The following is a 22,450-nucleotide window of genomic DNA, read 5'->3' as shown; positions in this document are numbered from 1 at the left end:
GAGGAGTGAAATAAACAAAATAACACATTTGTTTTACTCAGTTTCACCACAGAGAGAACATATGGCAGTGAGAGGAAGCCAAGTGGCCGGGAGTGGGAGAAAGTGGAACGTGATGGATTTTGGCTGACATTCGGCTAATTTTCTCATCTACGAAACATTTAATCTCAATACAGTTTTCTGTTAACAAAAACTAGAATCTGTTACGAACAGAGTGGACTAAGTTTTGTAGACACTGCCTTTTGCCAAAGGTGTTAAAAATAAAAAATAAAGTATTGTTTAGAAGGAGTGAAAATGTGAATTGAGTTATTGCACACGCGCAGTTTATAGTAGGCGTTCCCTAACGGAAATATGCAAACGTGTGCTATAACGCGCCAATAGGATTTCGCTAGCTTGTGTTTGGCTCTGCCCAACTTCCGGTCTGTTCTGCCCACTATGACTCCCTTGGAAACGACAGGCTGTGGTCTATCTTGGTTTAGTTATATACATAAAAAAAAATCTTTGGTCAAGCGTCCGGGAGCCGCCGGAAAAGAGAAAAATTCCGTTTACTACGAGATATCTATATAGAAAACAAACGAAAAATAACGGAAGGTATGTCACAAAAACATATTTCACATGACAGAAGAGATTGTTGTTCATATCTTTGATTTTTAAACGGACAATACCGTTGTCTGGGTGTAGAAACTGTCGGTTTGGCCTCTCTGTAGCATACGGCGCTAATGCGAAACAGGAAATCCAAAATGGCGGGCTGATGTTTGCGGAAAGTTGAAGATGCAAAGCCAAGTAGCTAGCTAAAGCTATCACAGCCTAGCCAACAACCAAATGTTGTGGTTTTCTGTATGATACTTTACATATCTTTGGTTAAGGGTCCAATATCTTTGGATGGTAGCACGTACACATGATTGTTTGGCTAGCAATGCTAGTTGGCTAACTGTTTGTCAGTCTGTAAAAACACTTGACACTGCTAGCACTAACGTTAGTTACCACATTTATGTTAGTGAAGTTCACATATTAGCAGATTTTTATTATTTGTGAATTTGAATGGCTATCGATTTTGAATTATTTGTGGACTTAAAGGCATTTTTTCAAGTTGTAACACTAGCTAGTTGGTCAGCTACCTAGCTCGGTGGCTAGTTTCTTGTCTCGCCACCGGCTGATGACTAATGATTTTCACGCAGACGTCTTAAGCCAAATTGAGGACACGGCGCAGGTTCGCTGGGTCTCTGACCTGACACTTTCTGTCGGCTAGGACGACCAAGGCCATCCGCTCTTTTTCCCCCAAGAAGCATATGGCGTTTTTAAAGGATACACGACTTTTAGGTCCAGTTTTTTTACCTTCATATTTCTTTGAATTTGATTCGATTTTAATTATTATTATTTTTTTTTTAGATAAACTCTCCAGCCAACGTTATTGCTTGCAGGTGAACATTCACATTGTAGCAGGTAAGCAATGGCTGTAGCCTGCTTATTTTAACAAACGCAGCCCCCCCCCTTACCTGTTGTATTTGCAGCATGTGACAAATAACATTAGATTTGATCATTGGCGGAAGTCTTGTTCTGTAAGGAGAAGTTTTAAGAGCCCCAACACCTTGGTCTGAACATTACGCCTTTGATCAGACCAACATCAACACAGCGTAATACATTCTGCAGTCAAACTTTTTTCATTATGCAATCCAAAATGTTTTGTGGATATGTGTGCAGCGGAAATTCAACATTCACCTTGTTTCTTTAAGTCTAAGCTCTGGATAAATTCAACGTATGCATCACACAGAACGCACCGCAACTGCCTCTGCAATGCAATGCTGCTGAGTTCCATTGGAAGTGAATGTACTTCTGGTGTACCATGACACCTTGTGCACACGGTTGCTTTAAAACCTCTTAAGGATCTGCCCCTTTTTTTTCTCGCTAAAATGACATACCTAACAGGCTGACTACACCGCTCGCGTCGTGTGTACGAGCGTTGCAAAATAAATTTAGAAATCTATATTGTTCAATTATTCGCTCGCGCGCCAACGAGCGTCTGCGTTGCTAGGGCTTAAATAGAAGTCAGTTCTATTTGTGATGCAGATCGCGCTGCAAGTCCTGCCTCTCCCATCTCCTCATTGGTTTATAGAAGCAGGTACCCACGTGCCATCTCCTCATTGGTTATACCCACGTGGGTGACTGAAAGACGAACAAGGTCAGTGGCGGTAAGGCACCTAATTTATGAAAGTTGCCCATCGCCATATAAAGTCAAGAGAAGAAAAAGCCTGGAAGGAGGAGAGACGACTAGAAACGATTCGGTTGACCGTTTTATGTGTGGATTAATTGGCGGAGTAGAGGACATTGTGCATTTCAGGTAAAATAACAACTCAATGTTTATATCCCAGGACAAATTAGGTAGGAACAAATTAGGAAATGTGAAATTAATGTAGGAGAATATAATGCATTAGATCTGGTTAAAGATAATACAAAGAAAAAACAACTGTTCTTTTGTATTTTTTTTCTACTGTCTTTGAGTATATTGCCTGCCCAGGCGCAATTTAGGTTTTGGCCACTAGATTCAGCAGTGTCTGTGCAAAGTTTTAGATTGATCCAATGAGACTGATCCAGAGTAAGACTGATCCGATCCAAACAAATATTTAAACTCACAAAAGCTCTGACGAAGGCCATGAGGCCGATACGTAAAGCTTATTAAAGATCAGTAATACTATCCTTCAGACTGATCCAATGAACCATTGCATTTCTGTTCAAATTTTTGCATCAAGTCTGCCCAATTGTGCCTAATTGGTTTATTAATACATCTTCAAGTTCATAACTGTGCACTCTCCTCAAACAATAGCATAGTATTCTTTCACTGTAATTAATAGCTACTGTAAATTGGACAGTACAGTTAGATGAACAAGAATTTAAGCTTTTTGACAATATTAGATATGTCTATGTCCTGGTAAATGTTCTTGTTACTTACAACATCATGCTAATCACATTAGCGCAACAGTCCCGCGAGGGAGCCCACCGATCCTGTAGAGGTTTTAAAACTGTATGCGTTTCCGTCTGAAGTTAATTTAATTCGGAGGAAAACTGCTGCGACTTATCTGCTGGACTAGGTTGCAGTGTGTGTTGCATGCATTGAATTATTATTATTATTATTATTATTATTTTAAGCTTGTGAGTTGCATTGTGCTTACCAGTAGTAAACAACTGAAGAATTGTGCTAATATGTAGCGCGATTCATTTTGTTGTGATGCGGATTGTGAAGACTTTCGGCTTGGAGCACACCGACAGCGTCGCGGCTGCAAAGTAGTACGCAGCGTCATCTGGATACGTCCGCAATAAAAAGTTAAACGTTCACCTTCTGCTACCATTTCTGTCAAGCCGTCTGACAGCGTACAGTTTACCGGGTACGTTCGATAAATCCAACGTGCTGCACCACACAGACCGCAACTGCCTCTGCAACGCAATGCTGCAAGGCAAACGCAAACGTTTACATTGGAAATGAATGTAATTCTGGTGTAACCGAAATGTAATGACGCTGTCGGTGTGTCCGACGCGTATGTCAAATTCAGTGTTCTGTATTAACTTGTGTGTACGCGTTGTGTCACACGCATCGCGGGAAGGTTTTGTAAGTATTATGCTAAAAACTTAAGAGGTTAAATTTAATAAATTAACCTTATATATATATATATATATAGGGTTAGGGTACCCACACGGCCATATTTCCATGTTAAAGCGTAATGGAAAACAGACGGAAGACCGTCCGTAAATGTGTTGTTACTGAAAAATAATGTCGTCTACAACTGTGATGAAACGGGTTAAATCATTACTATTGTATTTGTTAAATTATTTTGATGTGAGATTTTATGTTTCTAGAATCGTACTGGAAATTTGATCATTTGATTTATGTTTTTAGAAGGATTATTTGTCTGATTTGGCTTCCAGAGCTGATTCACCTGTAAACGGAACACGTATGGTCCATAAACTATAAGGAGGAAAGTTAGGCTCCTTTCGTCCAGTATTGGGCTTAATAATAATAATAATAATAATAATAATAATAATAATAATAATACAATGTTTGTTGCTAAAATATGTTTTTTACATTTTTTTATCAAGCTTATAGGCTTCGTTCCAGTCATCACTGCAACATTGTAGACTCATGTATTAACATAGTATTGTGTAACTGCCAAAATGTATTTATATAAACCTTTTACATTGCTATGCCAGTTTTGGACTTGTTTTTGTTTAGCTAAATGCAGTAGTTTGTGGCCTGCCACACGGTCAGGTCTATTATATCATCAATTGATCTCTCTCTGCGTTAATTTTTTTTCTTCTTAAATCACATGTGAAAACACTACATCCTTTCTAAGTTCACCTTTCATGTCTCACAGCTTAACTTGAACTACTTAAAAACATTTTTTTTTGCTGTAAATAACATTTTTAAGATGGTAATCTTGTCAGTATTGTTTTAGTGTGGTTTGGAGTCATGGATTGGTTTAGCGGAATCCCAAGTGGCTATAAGGCATTCGGATAATTGTCTTGGGAAGTCCCATGGTATGTTATTGATTATGCATTCACATAACTTTTTCAAATTTGATTTCCACCTTCATTCAATAATCAATAGCGTAACCTGCTAAATCTGATCCACTACTGTTACTATAGCTAAATCTGATCCACTACTGTTACTATAGCTAAATCTGATCCACTACTGTTACTATAGCTAAATCTGATCCACTACTGTTACTATAGCTAAATCTGATCCACTACTGTTACTATAGCTAAATCTGATCCACTACTGTTACTATAGCTAAATCTGATCCACTACTGTTACTTTAGCTAAATCTGATCCACTACTGTTACTATAGCTAAATCTGATCCACTACTGTTACTTTAGCTAAATCTGATCCACTACTGTTACTATAGCTAAATCTGATCCACAAATGTTACTTTAGCTAAATCTGATCCACAAATGTTACTTTAGCTAAACTAGTATTTGATACAAGCCCTGTTTTTTTTTTAAATTTCTGAATCGACTGTTTGTCTTAGTTTATACTTTCGGGCAATGCCGATTTATTATATTATGTTGTTGTATGTGATATTATTAAGTATGGCTCAATATCAGTTGATGTTATTGTCTATTTGTTTGTTACAAAGCTGTTCATGCCTTAAATTTGTACGTGTTTACGATGACCACTTATTCCCCCCCTCTCTTCCTGTCTGTTCCCTGTTTGCATGCAGTTTTTTATTTTCTCCAGTGAAGATACAGGAACAATCCTCTGCTCTGTCTAGACCTAACCAACAGAAACCCGCTGTCCTAGAACAGTTTGACCTGGATCGGAACTGATTTTGAAAGTGCTTGTGTGAAACAAAATGGAAAATGACCAAACCGATCAAATCCCCCCCCCCAAAAAAAATCCAGTCTTGTTTTCCAGTTTGATTACTACTGTCTATAGCACTGTCACAGGACGAGCCAGAGAGAAGACCAACCAATAATCCTCCTCTCTGTATCTTTCTCCTCTCCAATTCTTTCAGCTTTGCGTTGCTATTGGAGCGTTGTGCCGCTCCCCTTTCGAGCCCGCTGAGTCTGATTGGAGGGCTGGGAGTTGGGATCCCGCCCCTGCAGCGCCACTTATGCCACGCCTCCCTGCTTCTGGCCCACCTCAAAGCACAGCTCGCCGTCAATCAGCTCCTTGCTGCGGGAAACATCGCCAACGCCGTTACCTGCACCAACCCCCCACTACCCTCCCCTCACCCCCATCCTCCTCTTGCCCTCTTCCTCAACCTCCTCAAAGCGGCAGCTATCACCAATAACATGTACCATCCCCTATATAATCCGTTAGGGGGTCAGTACTCTTCACAAGCCCAGAGAACACCAGCCCAGATGGGGCGGTATGGACTCACACAAGCCCAGTCCGGGATGGACCCTCTGATGGCCTCACGCCTGGGTCTGGGCCCTTTCTCTGCTGGTGGTTCCTCTTTTTCCAGCCAGGGTGGCATGATGTCCTCGATGGGGTACAACCTGGGGCAGACTGGGTACAACATGGGGCACAGATCAGCCGGGATGGCCCCGGAGATGGAGACATCCATAGACCACCACATCCGCTGGGCCAGAGAGGATGTGAGGCTGCTCAGCCAGATGGTGCAGCAGAAACAGAACCAGCAGGCCCAAATGAACGCCAGGAATCTTCGCCTGAGTCGCGACCCCAGGGACGCGCTTTCGTCTAGGGGAGGGATGGGTAGCTACACCCCTGGCCTGTCCGGCAGCGACCAGCAGAGCTCCATGGCCTCCTGGTCTGGCCACCTGACCCAGTCTGCTTCCTCTAAACTCTTCTCCTCCCCCCTCCCTCAGTCGTCCCCTTCCCCCTCCCAGATGTACCAAAGCCAAGCCTCTGGGTTTGGGGGTGCGACAGAGCCGGGACCCACCTCGATGGGTTCTGAGGCACCCATAAGTGTCTCCGCCTCGTCTGCCACCGCATGTCCAGCCCGGTACACGTCAGAGTCCGCCAGCAACATCCTGGCGAGTTTTGGATTGTCCAACGAGGACCTGGAGCTCCTGAGCCACTATCCAGACGATCAGCTGACCCCAGACAACCTTCCCTTCATCCTCAGAGACATCTGCATCCGTAAGGCCAATAGAAACATGGATGTGGACCATCGGACCCGGGCTGGCGACAGACCCAGCCCAGGGTCGGACCACTTAGTTGTAGGACAGAGCAAAGTTATCGATTATGGAAATGTGGATGCTACTAAATACGGCAGTTATGATGTTAATATTCGATCCAATAGTTACGGCGAGCGAGATCCGCAACGGAAAGAGTCGTTGAAATACGTTGGACTCGGAGACTCTCCGAGCGGACGCACCGGGACGCCGTACAGCGGTGTTGGAGGATCCGTGACTTCGGTCCTTTCTGAGCAACAGCAGATTTGCAGCGCTGCAGTCCAGAGTTCTCTCTCACTCCCCAAGAATGACACAGACACTCGTATCGGTTTTCCTCCGCCTTCCAGCCTAACCCAAAAGACCCTCAAAACTCACGACTTATCTAAAACAGCACCAAAACCTATGAACATCCCTGTCCACGGTGGAGAACAAGGACTCGACCGACTACTCTCATCTCAGAATCGAGGCATTGCTCGAGGTCAGGTTCAGTCTCGGTCCGACCTGGTGGTTCTTAGTGGTGGAGTTAGAAGAGATGTAGAACTCAGGGTTGGAAGTGTCCCACTCGAGGTTCCTCCTCCTACGCCGCCCTTCATGTGGCCTCCGTTATTCCCCATCATGAATCCATCGGTTCCACCTCCCGGTCACGTTCCGGTGACTGTTCCGCCACCCCGGATGGGTCCACCGCCTTCGATGTTCCAGCAGATGAACGTCCCGCCCCCAACGTTGATGATGCCGACGAGGTTTCCTTCCCCGGCCGTGATGAGCGATTACTCTGCAGCTTCTCCCAGAATCTTTCCTCATACCTGTTCTCTCTGTAACGTAGAATGTGCCCTTCTAAAGGTGAGTTTTTCGTCATACCATAACCTGTTTTGATCAGACCTGGGTTTAAAAATACTATTTCAAATCATTCAAATAATTTTTAAGTGTTTTCTCTTGCCCAGGGGCTGTTCAATTCTGGTCCTCGAAGGCCTGAAACATGACATTTTTTTTATTTTTTATTTTTTTGCTTCTACCTGGTATCCATTTTTTACATTTACATTTTAGTCATTTAGCAGATGCTCTTATCCAGAGCGACTTACAGTAGTGAATGCATACATTTCATACATTTTTTTAATTTTTTTCCCCCCCCCGTACTGGTCCCCCGTGGGAATCGAACCCACAACCCTGGCATTGCAAACACTATGCTCTACCAACTTAACCAGGTGTTTTGGCCCTCCGATGACAGCCCTGCTCCAGCCTGCCTTGATTGCAGTTTCAGGAGGATTAATCGAGCAAATATAAAGTATTTTGGTATGTGAAATAGTATGTGAACCCAGGTCTGAACCACTTCGTACAGATTTTATTGTTGGGGGGTTTGTGTATCCTTGAACTTCATGTTGTATCTCAAGATTTCTCTTGTTGTTGAATGTGTTCCATTTTTTGTTAATTCAAAAACACAAGTCTAGCTATGGGATTATCGCTCGTTGCCCCCCCCCCCCCCCCACCCACAATGCACCGGTGAGTTGAGATGTACTAAAACGGATGAAAATAAGGAAATAATAATAATTTTTGAGTAAAATATTAGCAAATTGCTTGAGTTGACTCGAGGAATATGTAAACATCAAATCCTGGACGGCATTCAACATTATATTGTAATTATTGAATACTGTATGTCATGAGATTATTTTTTTTGTATATATATTTTTTTCAAACCTCTTGAAATATTGTATTTGTTTGCCTTGTGTTGAACTTTATAAGACATTGAGTTTTATTTGTGACTTTCGATGACCATGATTTGCCTGAGGCAGACTGTGTTTTGAAGACGACAGGAGAAGCTGCCAGTGGGCCTCTTTTTTTTTTTACTCAATAGGCCTTTACTGTGGTCAATTAACGAGTGTTTTCGCTAACTACGCTACATATCTCTCTATATCTCACTCAAGCCCCTGGATAATCCATATCCCCTATGTCATTACACTGTGTAAACCAATGACAGTAACTCTCACCACACACGCCCCTCCACTAACTATTCATTCAATTTATTTAGTTACTTTGGGAAGTTTTTAATGGTTTTTTTGGGGGGGAAGAAGATGGCCGCCGAGAGAATCCGTTCCAGAGAATATACAGATGCTGCTTTTCCCATCAGAAATGTTTTCCCCAAACAGACTCTTGCCGTACCTACCTAGTGCACCATTTTTATGTAAAGCAGAGAAATTGGACTTTGTGTTAAAATGTACTTTGCTGCAAGGTGTAAAATGAAAATGTGGGAAACCAAACTAATATTGAAAGGACTTGATGTGGAGGGGTTTGGGGGGGGGGGAGCGGCGAAGAAGACTCAGACTGACTGTCGTCTCTGTTTTGATCAACAGAACTGGATTGAGCACCAAAACACCAGCCTTCACATCGACAACTGCCGGCTACTCAGGAAATTGTAGGTTATGTCTTCTGTCTTTTTTTTTTTTTTAATATAATTTCTGCCTGGTTCTTTCTAAATTAGTATTTTCCTCGTGTCCTCTCCCCTCTCATCTCCTCCTCTAAGTCCATTGGAGGAGAAAGTCGTAGTGGAGGGACTCGATAGCTTCTCCTCCAATACAGTTGAGAAGGAGGAGATGGTACGTTGTACCTTTATGCTAATCACCTTTTTCCTTCTTCCAGGTATCCTGACTGGAACGGGGAAACTGTATCAAGGTGAGGAAGTTCCCTGTACTGGGTTCTAAAGTAGATGGGAAAGAGCTTTTTTTCCCTCTGAAGGTCATCGCTGACTCAGTGCTTAACTTACATTTTAAACCAGAATAACTTCTTTCGGGGCTGTGCTTACTGGCCTACTTCCCTTCTCTCCTTCCCTACCTTTCTCTTTCTCCATCCTCCTCTCTCCCTCCCTTTCTCTCTCTCCATCCTCTCCTCTCTCCCTACCTTTCTCTCTCTCCATCCTCTCCTCTCTCCCTCCCTTTCTCTCTCTCCCTCCCTTTCGCTCTCTCTCCATCCTCTCCTCTCTCCCTCCCTTTCGCTCTCCCTCCCTTTCGCTCTCTCTCCATCCTCCTCTCTCCCTCCCTTTCGCTCTCTCTCCATCCTCCTCTCTCCCTCCCTTTCTCTCTCTCTCCATCCTCTCCTCTCTCCCTCCCGTTCTCTCTCCAGCCCTGCTCCCAGTAGAAATGACAACAACCATTGTTCCTCCAAACGTCGTCACACAACACACTCCGCCTCCCGTTCTCCGTCCTGGTCTCGCTCTCCTTCTCCTCGCCTCTCTTCCTACCACACCGCTTCCTCTTCCTCCGCTGCTCGCCGACCTCGATCCAGGGAACGCTCCCGGGAACGTAGACACAGCGCCGCCACACGGCGTTCCCGGTCTCCTGGTCCGCGTCGGGAGCGTGACCCTCCGGCGGCGGCGTCGTCGTCGTCTTCGCACTGGGATCGGGAACGACGGCGTTCCCGCTCGCCTCGGACAACTTCTTCATCGAGGAGGTAAGATGACAGAATAAGTCAATGGACTGTATTGTGCTTTATTTTTTTATTTTTTATGGTTAATCAAAAAAATGTTTTATGTATATATTGTTGTGTTCAGATGAATGAAAGCTACTCGATGGATTTTAAATGTCTGTTTTTTATTATATTTTATTTGAATATTTTTTTTATGTCTAATTAAATTCATCCAGGTCGCGTTCTAGGAGCTATGAGCGGGAGCGTCGGGAGACGAGGAAGAGCAGCCCTTCAGGAGGAGGAGGGAAGAGCAGACAGCCGAAGTCTAGCAGTGCTGAGAGACTGGCCAAGAAACTACTGGAGTCATCTGGTAAGAGAGAGAGGGAACAATTATCGTGTTTACAGCCCGGTGAAGAGACCACTCATTTAGCCCCGGGTTAAAAGCGTTCACACATTCTAAAGTGGCCTAACACTGACCTTAGCCCAGGGCTAGCTGGAGCAGGGTTAACACTGACCTTAGCCCAGGGCTAGCTGGAGCAGGGTTAACACTGACCTTAGCCCAGGGCTAGCTGGAGCAGGGTTAACATTGACCTTAACCCAGGGCCAGTCTTAGCCTGAAGGTTAGCCCAGGGCCAGTCTTAGCCTGAAGGTTAGCCCAGGGCCAGTCTTAGCCTGAAGGTTAGCCCAGGGCCAGTCTTAGCCTGAAGGTTAGCCCAGGGCCAGTCTTAGCCTGAAGGTTAGCCCAGGGCCAGTCTTAGCCTGAAGGTTAGCCCAGGGTTAATGATGCAGTGGGAAGAGGTGCAATGGATCTCAATGGTTCCTCTCGCCTTCAAAAGCTCATTGGAGGAGAAGGTCTGAGGGGAGGAACTTCAGCTTTTCTCCTCCAATGAGCTTTGAGAAGGAAGGTAAGTCGAGAGGATGTGAAGAATCAAGGAAATCACATTGATTCATTCCTCTACACTCTGGTCAAGAGAACCAGTACATTATTTACCTCTCACACCCTGACCCAATGCCCCTGTCTCCCCCTCTCCTTCCAGCTGGCCTCTCTCCCCTGTCTCCCCCTCTCCTTCCAGCTGGCCTCTCTCCCCTGTCTCCCATGCTCGTATCTCCCCCTCTCCTTCCAGCTGGCCTCTCTCCCCTGTCTCCCCCTCTCCTTCCAGCTGGCCTCTCTCCCCTGTCTCCCATGCTCGTATCTCCCCCTCTCCTTCCAGCTGGCCTCTCTCCCCTGTCTCCCCCTCTCCTTCCAGCTGGCCTCTCTCCCCTGTCTCCCATGCTCGTATCTCCCCCTCTCCTTCCAGCTGGCCTCTCCCCCCTGTCTCCCCCTCTCCTTCCAGCTGGCCTCTCTCCCCTGTCTCCCATGCTCGTATCTCCCCCTCTCCTTCCAGCTGGCCTCTCTCCCCTGTCTCCCCCTCTCCTTCCAGCTGGCCTCTCTCCCCTGTCTCCCATGCCCCTGTCTCCCCCTCTCCTTCCAGCTGGCCTCTCTCCCCTGTCTCCCCCTCTCCTTCCAGCTGGCCTCTCTCCCCTGTCTCCCCCTCTCCTTCCAGCTGGCCTCTCTCCCCTGTCTCCCCCTCTCCTTCCAGCTGGCCTCTCTCCCCTGTCTCCCATGCTCGTATCTCCCCCTCTCCTTCCAGCTGGCCTCTCTCCCCTGTCTCCCCCTCTCCTTCCAGCTGGCCTCTCTCCCCTGTCTCCCATGCTCGTATCTCCCCCTCTCCTTCCAGCTGGCCTCTCTCCCCTGTCTCCCCCTCTCCTTCCAGCTGGCCTCTCTCCCCTGTCTCCCATGCTCGTATCTCCCCCTCTCCTTCCAGCTGGCCTCTCTCCCCTGTCTCCCCCTCTCCTTCCAGCTGGCCTCTCTCCCCTGTCTCCCATGCTCGTATCTCCCCCTCTCCTTCCAGCTGGCCTTTCTCCCATGCCTTTGTCTCCCCCTCTCCTTCCAGCTGGCCTCTCTCCCCTGTCTCCCATGCTCGCGTCTCCCCCTCTCCTTCCAGCTGGCCTCTCTTTGATTCATCCCTTTGTATTCCAGCTGGCCTCTCCCTGACTAAGAACACCAGTCTAGAGGTTATGATGCAGTCCCTCGCCCCCGCTCTCCTGGCAGAGCTCGCCAAAAAGAAAGGCGCCACGTCCGCCAAGGGAGGTGCCAGCAGGAGAGGCCGCTCCTCCCCTCGGAAGACTGAAACGGGAACGTCCAAGGGTGGCAAGGCAGGCACAGGATCTGGAAGGGCATCAACCAAGAAATCCTCCTCACCCTCCAAATCATCCTTCAAATCATCCAGCTCTGCTTCTTCCAAGGTATGCCTTTGTTTTGTTTTTTTAATGACACTGATAAGATGGGATGGGAAGACCATCAGAGAGCTGATCGTGACGTCATTGTGAAGGATGTTGTGAATGGTCAACATTAGCATCGCTTGGTGGGGAGGGACAGCAGCAGCAGCTCAGTGCCTAAAAAATGGCGGTCTCCTAACAACTTTAACCCAATTTAACTGCCGTCGTAATAAAGGTCTGACTATGGTACGGAGTACTTTTGGTACAGATGTGCTTTGCGGCACAGCTGGAGTCCTTCGACGTAGCGTTTTCACCCCCTGAATCTATCGCTAGTTCCCCTCCCCTCCCCATTTGTTAAAAGTCACAGGAGAGGACGGTGTTTGACTTTGGCTGAGTTGGAGCAAATTCACATTAGATCAGAACTGGGCCAGACCATCTTGGTTGGGGGGGGGGGGGGTGCGGCGTCTGTTGCCCACTGGTCAGCCAAATGCTCATATTGATGATTATGACAACAAGCAACTAGTGAAAGTCATTAGGCCCATGGACCCTTGGCAGAGTTCGTTTAAAAAAATATATCTATATTTTTTTGTTGTATACGATTACAGCATCGAGTCTTCATGGGTATGACGCTACAAGCTTGGCACGCCTGTATTTGGTGAGTTTCTCCCATTCTTCTCTGCAGATCCTCTCAAGCTCTGTCAGGTTGGATGGGGAGCGTCGCTGCACAGCTATTTTCAGGTCTCTCCAGAGATGTTCGATCGGGTTTAAGTCCAGGCTCTGGCTGGGTAAGTCAAGGACATTCAGAGACTTTTCCCGAAGCCACTCCTGCGTTGTCTTGGCTGTGTGTTCAGGGTCGTTGTCCTGTTGGAAGGTGAACCTTCGCCCCAGTCTGAGGTCCTGAGCGCTCTGGAGCAGGTTTTCATCAAGGATCTCTCTGTACTTTGTTACGTTCATCTTTCCCTCGATCCTGACTAGTCTCCCAGTCCCTGCTGCTGAAAAACATCCCCACAGCATGATGCTGCCACCACCATGCTTCACCGTAGGGATGGTGCCAGGTTTCCTCCAAACGTGACGCTTGGCATTCAGGCCAAAGAGTTCAATCTTGGTTTCATCAGACCAGAGAATCTTGTTTTTTATGGTCTGAGAGTCTTTAGGTGCCTTTTGACAAACTCCAAGCGGGCTGTCATGTGCCTTTTACTGAGGAGTGGCTTCCGTCTGGCCACTCTACCATAAAGGCCTGATTGGTGGAGTGCTGCAGAGATGGTTGTCCTTCTGGAAGGTTCTCCCATCTTCACAGAGGAACTCTGGAGCTCTGTCAGAGTAACCATAGGGTTCTTGGTCACCTCCCTGACCAAGGCCATTATCCCCAGATTGCTCAGTTTGGCCGGGTGGCCAGCTCTAGGAAGATTCTTGGTGGTTCCAAACTTCTTCCATTTAAGAATGATGGAGGCCACTGTGTTCTTGGGGACCTTCAATGCTGCAGAAATGTTTTGGTACCCTTCCCCAGTTCTGTGCCTCGACACAATCCTCTCGGAGCTCTACGGACAATTCCTTCGACCTCATGGGTTGTGTATATAGACAGGTGTGCCTTTCCAAATCATGTCCAATCAATTGAATTGACAACAGGTGGACTCCAATCAAGTTGTAGAAACATCTCAAGGATGATCAATGGAAACAGGATGCAACTGAACTCAATTTAGAGTCTCATAGCAAAAGGTCTGAATACTTATGTAAATAAGGTATAGCAAGTTTCTAATGAGTTTTTGCTTTGTCATTATGGGGTATTGTGATGTCATTATGGGGTATTGTGATGTCATTATGGGGTATTGTGATGTCATTATGGGATATTGTGATGTCATTACGGGGTATTGTGATGTCATTACGGGGTATTGTGATGTCATTACGGGGTATTGTGATGTCATTACGGGGTATTGTGATGTCATTATGGGGTATGGTGTGTAGATTCTCATCGTCGTCCCCCAATTGAATCCATTTTAGAATAACGCTGTAACGTAACAATGTGGAAAAAGGGAAGTGGTCTGAATACTTTCCCGACTGCACCGTATCAGACCGTGAATGAAGCCTATACATGGTCCACATCATCAGCTATGCTATTAGCAATAAGCATTTTCACCTGTAGCCCAACTGGAGCAGCAAAGTGGCTATAGGCAACCTATTTATTTATATGCATGTACCCTGTTGGGCTAATCATTAGTACGGTCCTGTATCGGTCGGACACACACGGTTTCCAACTGGTGAGCCGCAAAAAAAAATCTGCAATCTCTAATAGGTAAAGTCTTTTTTTTTTTTTTTTTCCAGACGAAGAAGGGAGCACCAGGGACCTCTGCTCTGTTAAGACTGAAGAATATCCCCCAACACACAGCTCACAAACAATAACAGTCTGGTCTCGCTCTCTTTCTCTCTCGCTCTAGACTAAGAAGAAGGGAGCACCAGGGACCTCCGCTCTGTTAAGACTGAAGAATATCCCCCAACACACAGCTCGTGATGAGGTGATGAAGGCCGTGGAACCCTTCGGGAAGATCAACAACGTCATCCAACTCAAGCCCATACAGCAGGTACTGTATCTCACCAGATATTATGTTCTGAGTACCCTGAACTCCCATCTTTCCTGTAGTTCAATCTCAAGCCCATACAGCAGGTATTTACAAACGCCTGTTTTTCCCCTTGTTGATGACCACCAGTCTCTGTGCCCCGTCATGTCGAAAGACGCAACTAATTAACCACAAATACATCTCTCTTCCTTCCTCCTCCGCTTCTTCTCTTATTGGTTTCAAAAAAATTGTCTGATAAACTAAACTCTCTTTCCTCCCTCCATCCATCCACCTCTCTCGTTGTTTCTCCTCCCTACATCCCCCTCTCTCCCCTCTCCCCTCTCCCTCTCCCTCTTCCTCTTCCTCTCCCTCTCCCTCTCCCTCTTCCTCTTCCTCTCCCTCTCCCCTCTCCCCTCTCCCTCTCCCTCTCCCTCTCTCTAGGCGTCCGTGTTGTTTGAGAGGGAGGAGGACGCTAAGAAGCTAGCTAGCTTGAAGAACCTGATCATCAAAGGCCAGACCGTCACCGTACTAACGGAGAAAGATGCTCTGCTGGACGACTCAAAGGAACTGAACCAAACCAACAAGTCTACTGATGAAAAGTAAGAAAAATCAGCAACTTGTTTATTTAATTTAATTAGTTAACTCTATATGCATTATGATATTAGTTAGTTACACGAGGCAGAAATCCAACCACCATTTCCTGGTTGTTAAAACTCGTAATAGTTTGACTAATTTCAATTTGTGACGAAATAAGCTAGTATAGTGTAGAGTCATTGTACTAAATTTACATTTCTGTGAAATATATTTTCCATAAATAGAAATATTGTATTTTCGGCTGTTTTTTTTTTTTTTTTAAGCTGGTGTACAAAACCGAAAGTAAAAGACGCAAAAACTAAATTCAGGAACAGGAAGCATAGAAATAGATCACACGGAACAGATCTACCTTTAACTATCTACAGTATGCTATAATTAGTTAACTATAGTGTATATACAGTAGGATATAGTTAGCTGTAGAATATACAGTGATTATAATTAGTTAACTATAGTGTATATACAGTAGGATATAGTTAGCTGTAGAATATACAGCGATTATAATTAGTTAACTATAGTGTATATACAGTAGGATATAGTTAGCTGTAGAATATACAGTGATTATAATTAGTTAACTATAGTGTATATACAGTAGGATATAGTTAGCTGTAGAATATACAGCGATTATAATTAGTTAACTATAGTGTATATACAGTAGGGTATAGTTAGCTGTAGAATATACAGTGATTATAATTAGTTAACTATAGTGTATATACAGTAGGATATAGTTAGCTGTAGAATATACAGCGATTATAATTAGTTAACTAGCATATTGTATGTGTCAAGAACAGCAACGATTCTGCGTTTTTCCACGTGTGGTATCCAAGAATGGTTCACCCATCCAAAGGACATCCAATCAACTTGACACAACTATTGGGAAACATTGGAATCAACATGTGCTGGCATCCCTGTGGAACACTTTGGGGACTGGGGTTTGCAACTTAATTAGGAAGGTGTTGCTAATGTTTGGTAAACTCAGTGTATATACAGTAGGATATACTTAGTTAAAGGGGAATTTCAACCTGGGGGAATCTGGGCTTGTTTTCATCCCGTCCGAGGCATTTCTAAGGACAGTGAGGTGTGTTTAATACATAATTGCCTAGGAGAAAGGCATGTCTGGGCTTCGGACGCTGAGTAAATACACCCGATGACGGCTTCCGGTGTATTGATGGGGGGGGGGGTGAGACACAAAACAAATGTAGTCTTGCTTTTGTGGCATTTCGCGAAGGCTGTATGTGATACGGATCATACCATCCGTTTTTTGTGTTTGTCCTTGTTCGATAGTAACATCGCTGAAAGACGTCCAATGGCTCTGTCAGCGGATTCATTGCTAAATAATACAAAACATTTTCCAGTCTCTGAAAGACCACAACTTTGTGCTCTGGCCTCCCCTTTTTTATTTGTATTTTTTTTAAAGGAGGTGAACGCTTAACAATATAATCCTTTGGGTAAAAACTGAACGAATTGACCAGTCATATCTTCAAGTGATTCTCTCAACAACACGAATTCGACCATGGAGTATTTTGTTATGTTCTGTTAATAACTACACGGTGACTTTTCAACCGGAATATAGCGAAGAGGAAGGAATTGGAAACAAAAGAGTTGGATTTAGTTAACGTTAGAAGCTCAGCTACAACCGATGCCAGCACCAAGAAGGCAGATGACAAATACGGTGCCTAGATAAGTAAGTTATTTTTCCTGCGAGCCACCTAGCTAGCTAGCTATTTTTTTTTAGTTTATCTACTGAAATCCATATTGTGTATTGCTGACTAACACTGTGTTACTGTGGGGTGGGTGAGTGGGGGGGAAATGTAATTTATGTTTCTGTTTGCTAATTTAGCTAGGTAGGTTAGCTAGCTGGCTAGGTAGCAAAGTTAGCTGAACATCTACCGGTAGCCATATCTATGACTTAAAAAGAGAAAAAGGTTTTTAAAATCAGAGCTATTTTTGTATCTTGATTGTAAAACCTCTTCTCTTTTTAGTCGTAGATATATCTATCTACAACATTATAACCAGCGAACTAAAAGCGATATTTACCAGCAAACATAAGTTGGGTAGCTAGTTAACATGTTAGCAGGCGCCATGTTATGCGCTAAGCCTCACGTTTTTTGTAACTTGTTAGCAAATGTGTAACATTGTCAATTTAACAATTTTATTAGCTTGCTATGTAACACAATTGTTTATGATTATGACCGGGGATGCATTTCAATGGCACAAAATGATAGGATTCAAAACAGATGTAATTAATAGTATTGTATATCAAGCTAGCTAGCTAAGTTTACTAGCAAACAGTGAGGAGAAACAATAATACTATTTATTGTTGTAAATATCTTAAACTAAAGCTGTTTTTTACTATATAAAAAAATATTTGCTTAACTATGCCTGACAGTATCTACCTACAGCCATGTCTGCCTACCTACCTACCTAGGTACATTTTTGTATGGTCTGGTCACTATGCAAAAGATAAGGGTTATGCCTTATTTTTTTATTAGGCTAGATACTGTAAATGTCATCTGTGCCTGGGCAAGCATGTTCAAAGTAGTCAACCCTAATATTGATGTCATGCCGGCACAGTTAAACTGTCTTTCAAACTACAATAGTGTGTATATTTTTGATTATTTTCTTTTGTCTTACAGACAATATCGTGGTGCCTGGGCTTCCTCCTGGAGTGGAATCTAGATACAGAATTCCTGACCTGTCATTGTAGCAGAACTGTATTCCGTGAACTGTATTCCTCTAGCGGGATTAAAACGTTATGCCGGATTTCGAGCAGATTACTGTCGAGGAGCTGAATGGCAGTTTGATCCACAGTTTTTACACTGATCGTACTGTGTTGTCTTCCTGTATGTTTCTTTGGGAATGGACATTTCATCGTGACCACCGGTTTTCTTAATTACAGATTGTGACAGTAAGATAATGTGATTTTTAACCAAAGATTGGTGTAGCACAGATAATTTCTTTCACCAGCCTCAGTGATGCCGTCTTCGTCCTCGACTCAAGGAAACAGGAGTCTCAAGTGTCCCGTGTCCAGTTGCAAAGTGCTCAGTTTGAATTTAGAAAATGCTCCTCCATTATTAAAATGTTTTTTATTTTTTATTTTTATGCAGCGTGAAATAATCCAACAGTGTGTGTGTGCGCGCTGTCATCTTGTCTAATTTCAAGTCTTCTCTCACCGATGAAGACCTACCTCTGGCATCATGACACGCAGTACTTTGAGGTGGACACACCTGTCTCCATTAATGAGATATAAGACTTAAAATAGACGAGATGTCTGTGAAATATCTTTTGGGTAAATCACATTGTTAGACCAGATAATCTGTAGCTATAGTTTTCTGCACTTGTCTCTCTACACCTGAGGTGTGCCTCGGACACACTGAACTGTACCACACTGGTCATAAATGTTTTTTTGGTTTTACCGTATAACATTCTTGTTGAATTTCCCAGTTCTCTTGAGTTAGCATTAAATAGTGTACAATCCCCTTGTATTTTAATATCTGAATGTCTAGCATCTGTTTGATGCTACAGAGCCCTGTAACAGTTAATGAAAATATATTCTGTGAGTCCAAGCCGGACACATGTTGGAAGATTTGATAGAAAATCTTTTTTTTATGGTGGTTCTACATCGGGGCTCTCCAACCCTGTTCCTGAAGAGCTGCTGTCAGGATTTCACTACAACCCTAATCTAACACACCTGATTCTAATACTTACCTGGTTGATCACCTGAACCGGGTAAGTTACAACTGGGGTTGGAGTGAAAACCTAGGGGGTCTACATGAAGGACAGGGTTGGAGAGCCCTAGTCTACATGAAGGACAGGGTTGAAGAGCCCTAGTCTACATGAAGGACAGGGTTGGACAGCCCTAGTCTACATGAAGGACGGGATTGGAGGGTTTCCAGACAGTACTACAGGCTGGGGGGCAATGCAAGTAGTCTTGTTAGCCATTTGATTAGATGTTCAGTAGTCTTGGACCTAGACTTCGTGCTCTGGTACCACTTGCTGTGCGGTAGCAGAGAGAACAGTCTATGACTAGGGTGGCTGGAGTCTTTGACAACTTTTAAGGCCTTCCTCTGACACCGCCTGGTATAGAGGTCCTGGATGGCAGGAAGCTTGGCCCCAGTGATGTACTGGGCCGTACGCACTACCCACTGTAGTGCCTTGCGGTCGGAGGCCGAGCAGTTGCCATACCAGGCAGTGATGCAACCAGTCAGGATGCTGTCGATGGTGCATCTGTAGAACCTTTTGAGCATCTGAGGGCCAATGCCAGTCATTTAGGCAGGTTACCTTCGCTTCCTTGAGCACAGGGACTATGGTGTTCTGCATGAAACATGTTCGTATTACAGACTCGGTCAGGTGAGAGGTTGAAAATGTCAGTGAAGACGCTTGCCAGTTGGTCAGTGCATGCTTGGGGTACACGTCCTGGTAATCCGTCTGGCCCAGCGGCCTTGGGAATGTTGGCCTGTTTAAAGGTCTTACTCACATTAGTATGAATGCCGGACTTTTGTCATTTACTATGAGCAGAGGAATACAATGCAAAGGGAATCTTTAAAGAATCTCAAATATAAAATATATTTAGGTTTAACACTTTTTTTGGTTACTACATGATTCAATGTGTTATTTCATAGTTGTGATGTCTTCACTATTATTCTACAATGTAGAAAATAGTACAAATAAAGAAAAACCCTTGAATGAGTACGTATCCAAACTTTTGACTGGTACTGTATACTGAACAAAAATATAAACTCAACATTTAAAGTGTTGGCCCCATTATTTTCATTGGCTGAAAGAAAAGATCCCAGAAATGTTCTTTACGCACAAAAATATTTGTTCTCACAAATTTGAAGAATTTTGTTTACATCCCTATTAGAGCATTGCTCCTTTGCCAAGATAATCCATCCACCTGACAGGTGTGGCATATCAACAAGCTGATTAAACAGCATGATCATTTACACAGGTGCACCTTGTGCTGGGGACAATAAAAGGGCACTCTAAAATGTGCAGTTTTGTCACACAACGCCACAGATGTCTCGAGCTTTGAGGGAGCATGCAATTGGCTGGCTGGCTGCAGGAAAGTCCACCAGAGCTGTAGCCTGGAGAATGAAATGAATTCTGCTACATCCAATCTGCCTCACATCATCAGATCACAAGTAACCAGGCCAGGACCTCCAAATCTGACTGCTTCATCTGCGGTAGCCACCCAGACAGCTGAAGAAACTGGGTTTGCACAAGCAAAGAATTTTCTGCACAAACCGTCTCGGGGAAGCTTATCTGCTTGCTCGTCGTCCTCACCAAGGACTTGACCTGACTGCAGTTGGACGTCGTATCCGACTTCAGTGGGCAAATGCTCACCTCACGATGGCCACTGGTACGCTGGAGAAGTGTGGTCTTCACAGATGAATCCTGGTTTCGACTGTACCGGGCAGATGGCTAACAGCGTGTTTATGGCGTCGTGTGGGCGAGTGGTTTGCTGATGTCAACATTGAAACAGAGTTTCAAAGTGCCCCGTGGTGCCGGTGGGGTTATGGTATGGGGCAGGCGATGAACACAATTGCATTTTATCGATGGAAATTTCAATGCACAAAGACGATCCTGAGGCCCATTGTCGTACCAATCATCTGCCGCCGTCACCTCATATTTCAGCGGTTCCCGCTAATATCCAGCAACTTTGCATAGTCATTGAGTAGGAGTGGGACAACAGCCTGATCAACTCTATGTGAAGGTGTCGTGCTGCATGAGGCTAATGGTGGTCACACCAGATACTGACTGGTTTTCTGATCCACGCCCCTACTTTTTTTTTTTTTTTAAAGGTATCTAATGAATTTATTTCAGTTGACTGATTTCTTTATTAACTGTAACTCAGTAAAATCTTTGAAATTGTTGCGTTTTTATTTGTGTTGATTGTAGTAATGACATTTTTATTTTGTATTTAACTAGGCAAGTCAGTTAAGAACAAATTCTTATTTACAATGACGGCCTACACCGGCCAAACCCGGACGACGCTGGGCGCCGCCCTATGGGACTCCTAATCACGGCCGGTTGTTATACAGCCTGGATGACCTCAAGCAATGAGATGCAGTGCCTTAGACCGCTGCGCCACTCGGGAGCCCAAAATCTGCCATGGCAGAACCAGGGTGAAATTCCCCTTTAAATGTATGAAATGTATGCATTCACTACTGTAAGTCGCTCTGGATAAGAGCGTCTGCTAAATGACTGAAATGTAAAAAAAAAAAAAAAAAACTATATATATAGTATGATATAATTAGTTAAAGCTGCAATATAGAATTTTTCCAATAAGTTGCTAGTGGTCATCCAATGGAATGTGACAGTAACAACAGTGAGCCTGCCTGAGAACTGCTGTATTAATCTTCGGGTCGGATTATCCCGCCAGATTTTGTGGCAGTTCGACACATACAACAACACAGAGTTACAAATGGAATAAGCAAACAGAATCAATAATACAGTAGAAAAATCTATATACTGCATGGTAAGGCAATAAATAGGCCATGGTGGCAAAGTAATTACAATATAGCAGTTAAACACTGGAATGGTAGATGTGCAGAAGATGAATGTGCAAGTAGAGATACTGGGGTGCAAAGGAGCAAGATAAATAAATACCGTATGGCGATGAGGTAGATTGGATGAGCTGTTTTACAGATGAGCTATGTACAGGTGCAGTGATCTGTGAGCTGCTCTGACAGCTGGTGCTTAAAGCTAGTGAGGGAGGTAAGCGTCTCCAGCTTCAGAGATGTTTGCAGTTCGTTCCAGTAATTGGCAGCAGAGAACTGGAAGGAAAGGCGGCAAAAGGAGGAATTGGCTTTTGGGGATGACCAGTGAGATATACCTGCTGGAGCGCGTGCTACAGGTGGGCGGTAGGATAGTCAGTTTTACGAGGGTATGTTTGGCACCATGAGTGAAGGATGCTTTGTTGCGAAATAGGAAGCCGATTCTAGATTTATTTTTGGATTGGAGATGCTTGATGTGAGTCTGGAAGGAGAGTTTACAGTCTAACCAGGCACCTAGGTATTTGCGG

The 22,450-nt window shown here is 44.4% G+C and overlaps 1 protein-coding gene and 1 long non-coding RNA gene across 4 annotated transcripts in view; both read left to right on the top strand.

Annotated features, from left to right (window-relative positions):
- Positions 1-22,450, top strand: part of LOC115198042 (zinc finger protein 638) — a 69,817-nt gene that overhangs the window by 22,512 nt on the left and 24,855 nt on the right. For all 3 annotated transcript variants that reach the window (XM_029759708.1, XM_029759709.1, XM_029759707.1), the window contains 8 exons: positions 5,503-7,468; positions 8,974-9,035; positions 9,260-9,292; positions 9,740-10,066; positions 10,258-10,391; positions 12,042-12,307; positions 14,713-14,856; positions 15,274-15,431. In XM_029759708.1, the coding sequence (XP_029615568.1) occupies positions 5,503-7,468; positions 8,974-9,035; positions 9,260-9,292; positions 9,740-10,066; positions 10,258-10,391; positions 12,042-12,307; positions 14,713-14,856; positions 15,274-15,431 (3,090 nt within the window). The remainder of the gene's footprint in view (positions 1-5,502; positions 7,469-8,973; positions 9,036-9,259; positions 9,293-9,739; positions 10,067-10,257; positions 10,392-12,041; positions 12,308-14,712; positions 14,857-15,273; positions 15,432-22,450) is intronic.
- Positions 438-5,384, top strand: LOC115198043 (uncharacterized). Its single transcript, XR_003879157.1, has 2 exons — positions 438-588; positions 5,209-5,384. It is a non-coding gene; the product is annotated as an uncharacterized LOC115198043 (long non-coding RNA).

Source organism: Salmo trutta, chromosome 8 (genome assembly GCF_901001165.1).
Source record: "Salmo trutta chromosome 8, fSalTru1.1, whole genome shotgun sequence".
Taxonomy (NCBI): domain Eukaryota; kingdom Metazoa; phylum Chordata; class Actinopteri; order Salmoniformes; family Salmonidae; genus Salmo; species Salmo trutta.
This window is presented reverse-complemented; position numbering and strand designations above follow the sequence as displayed.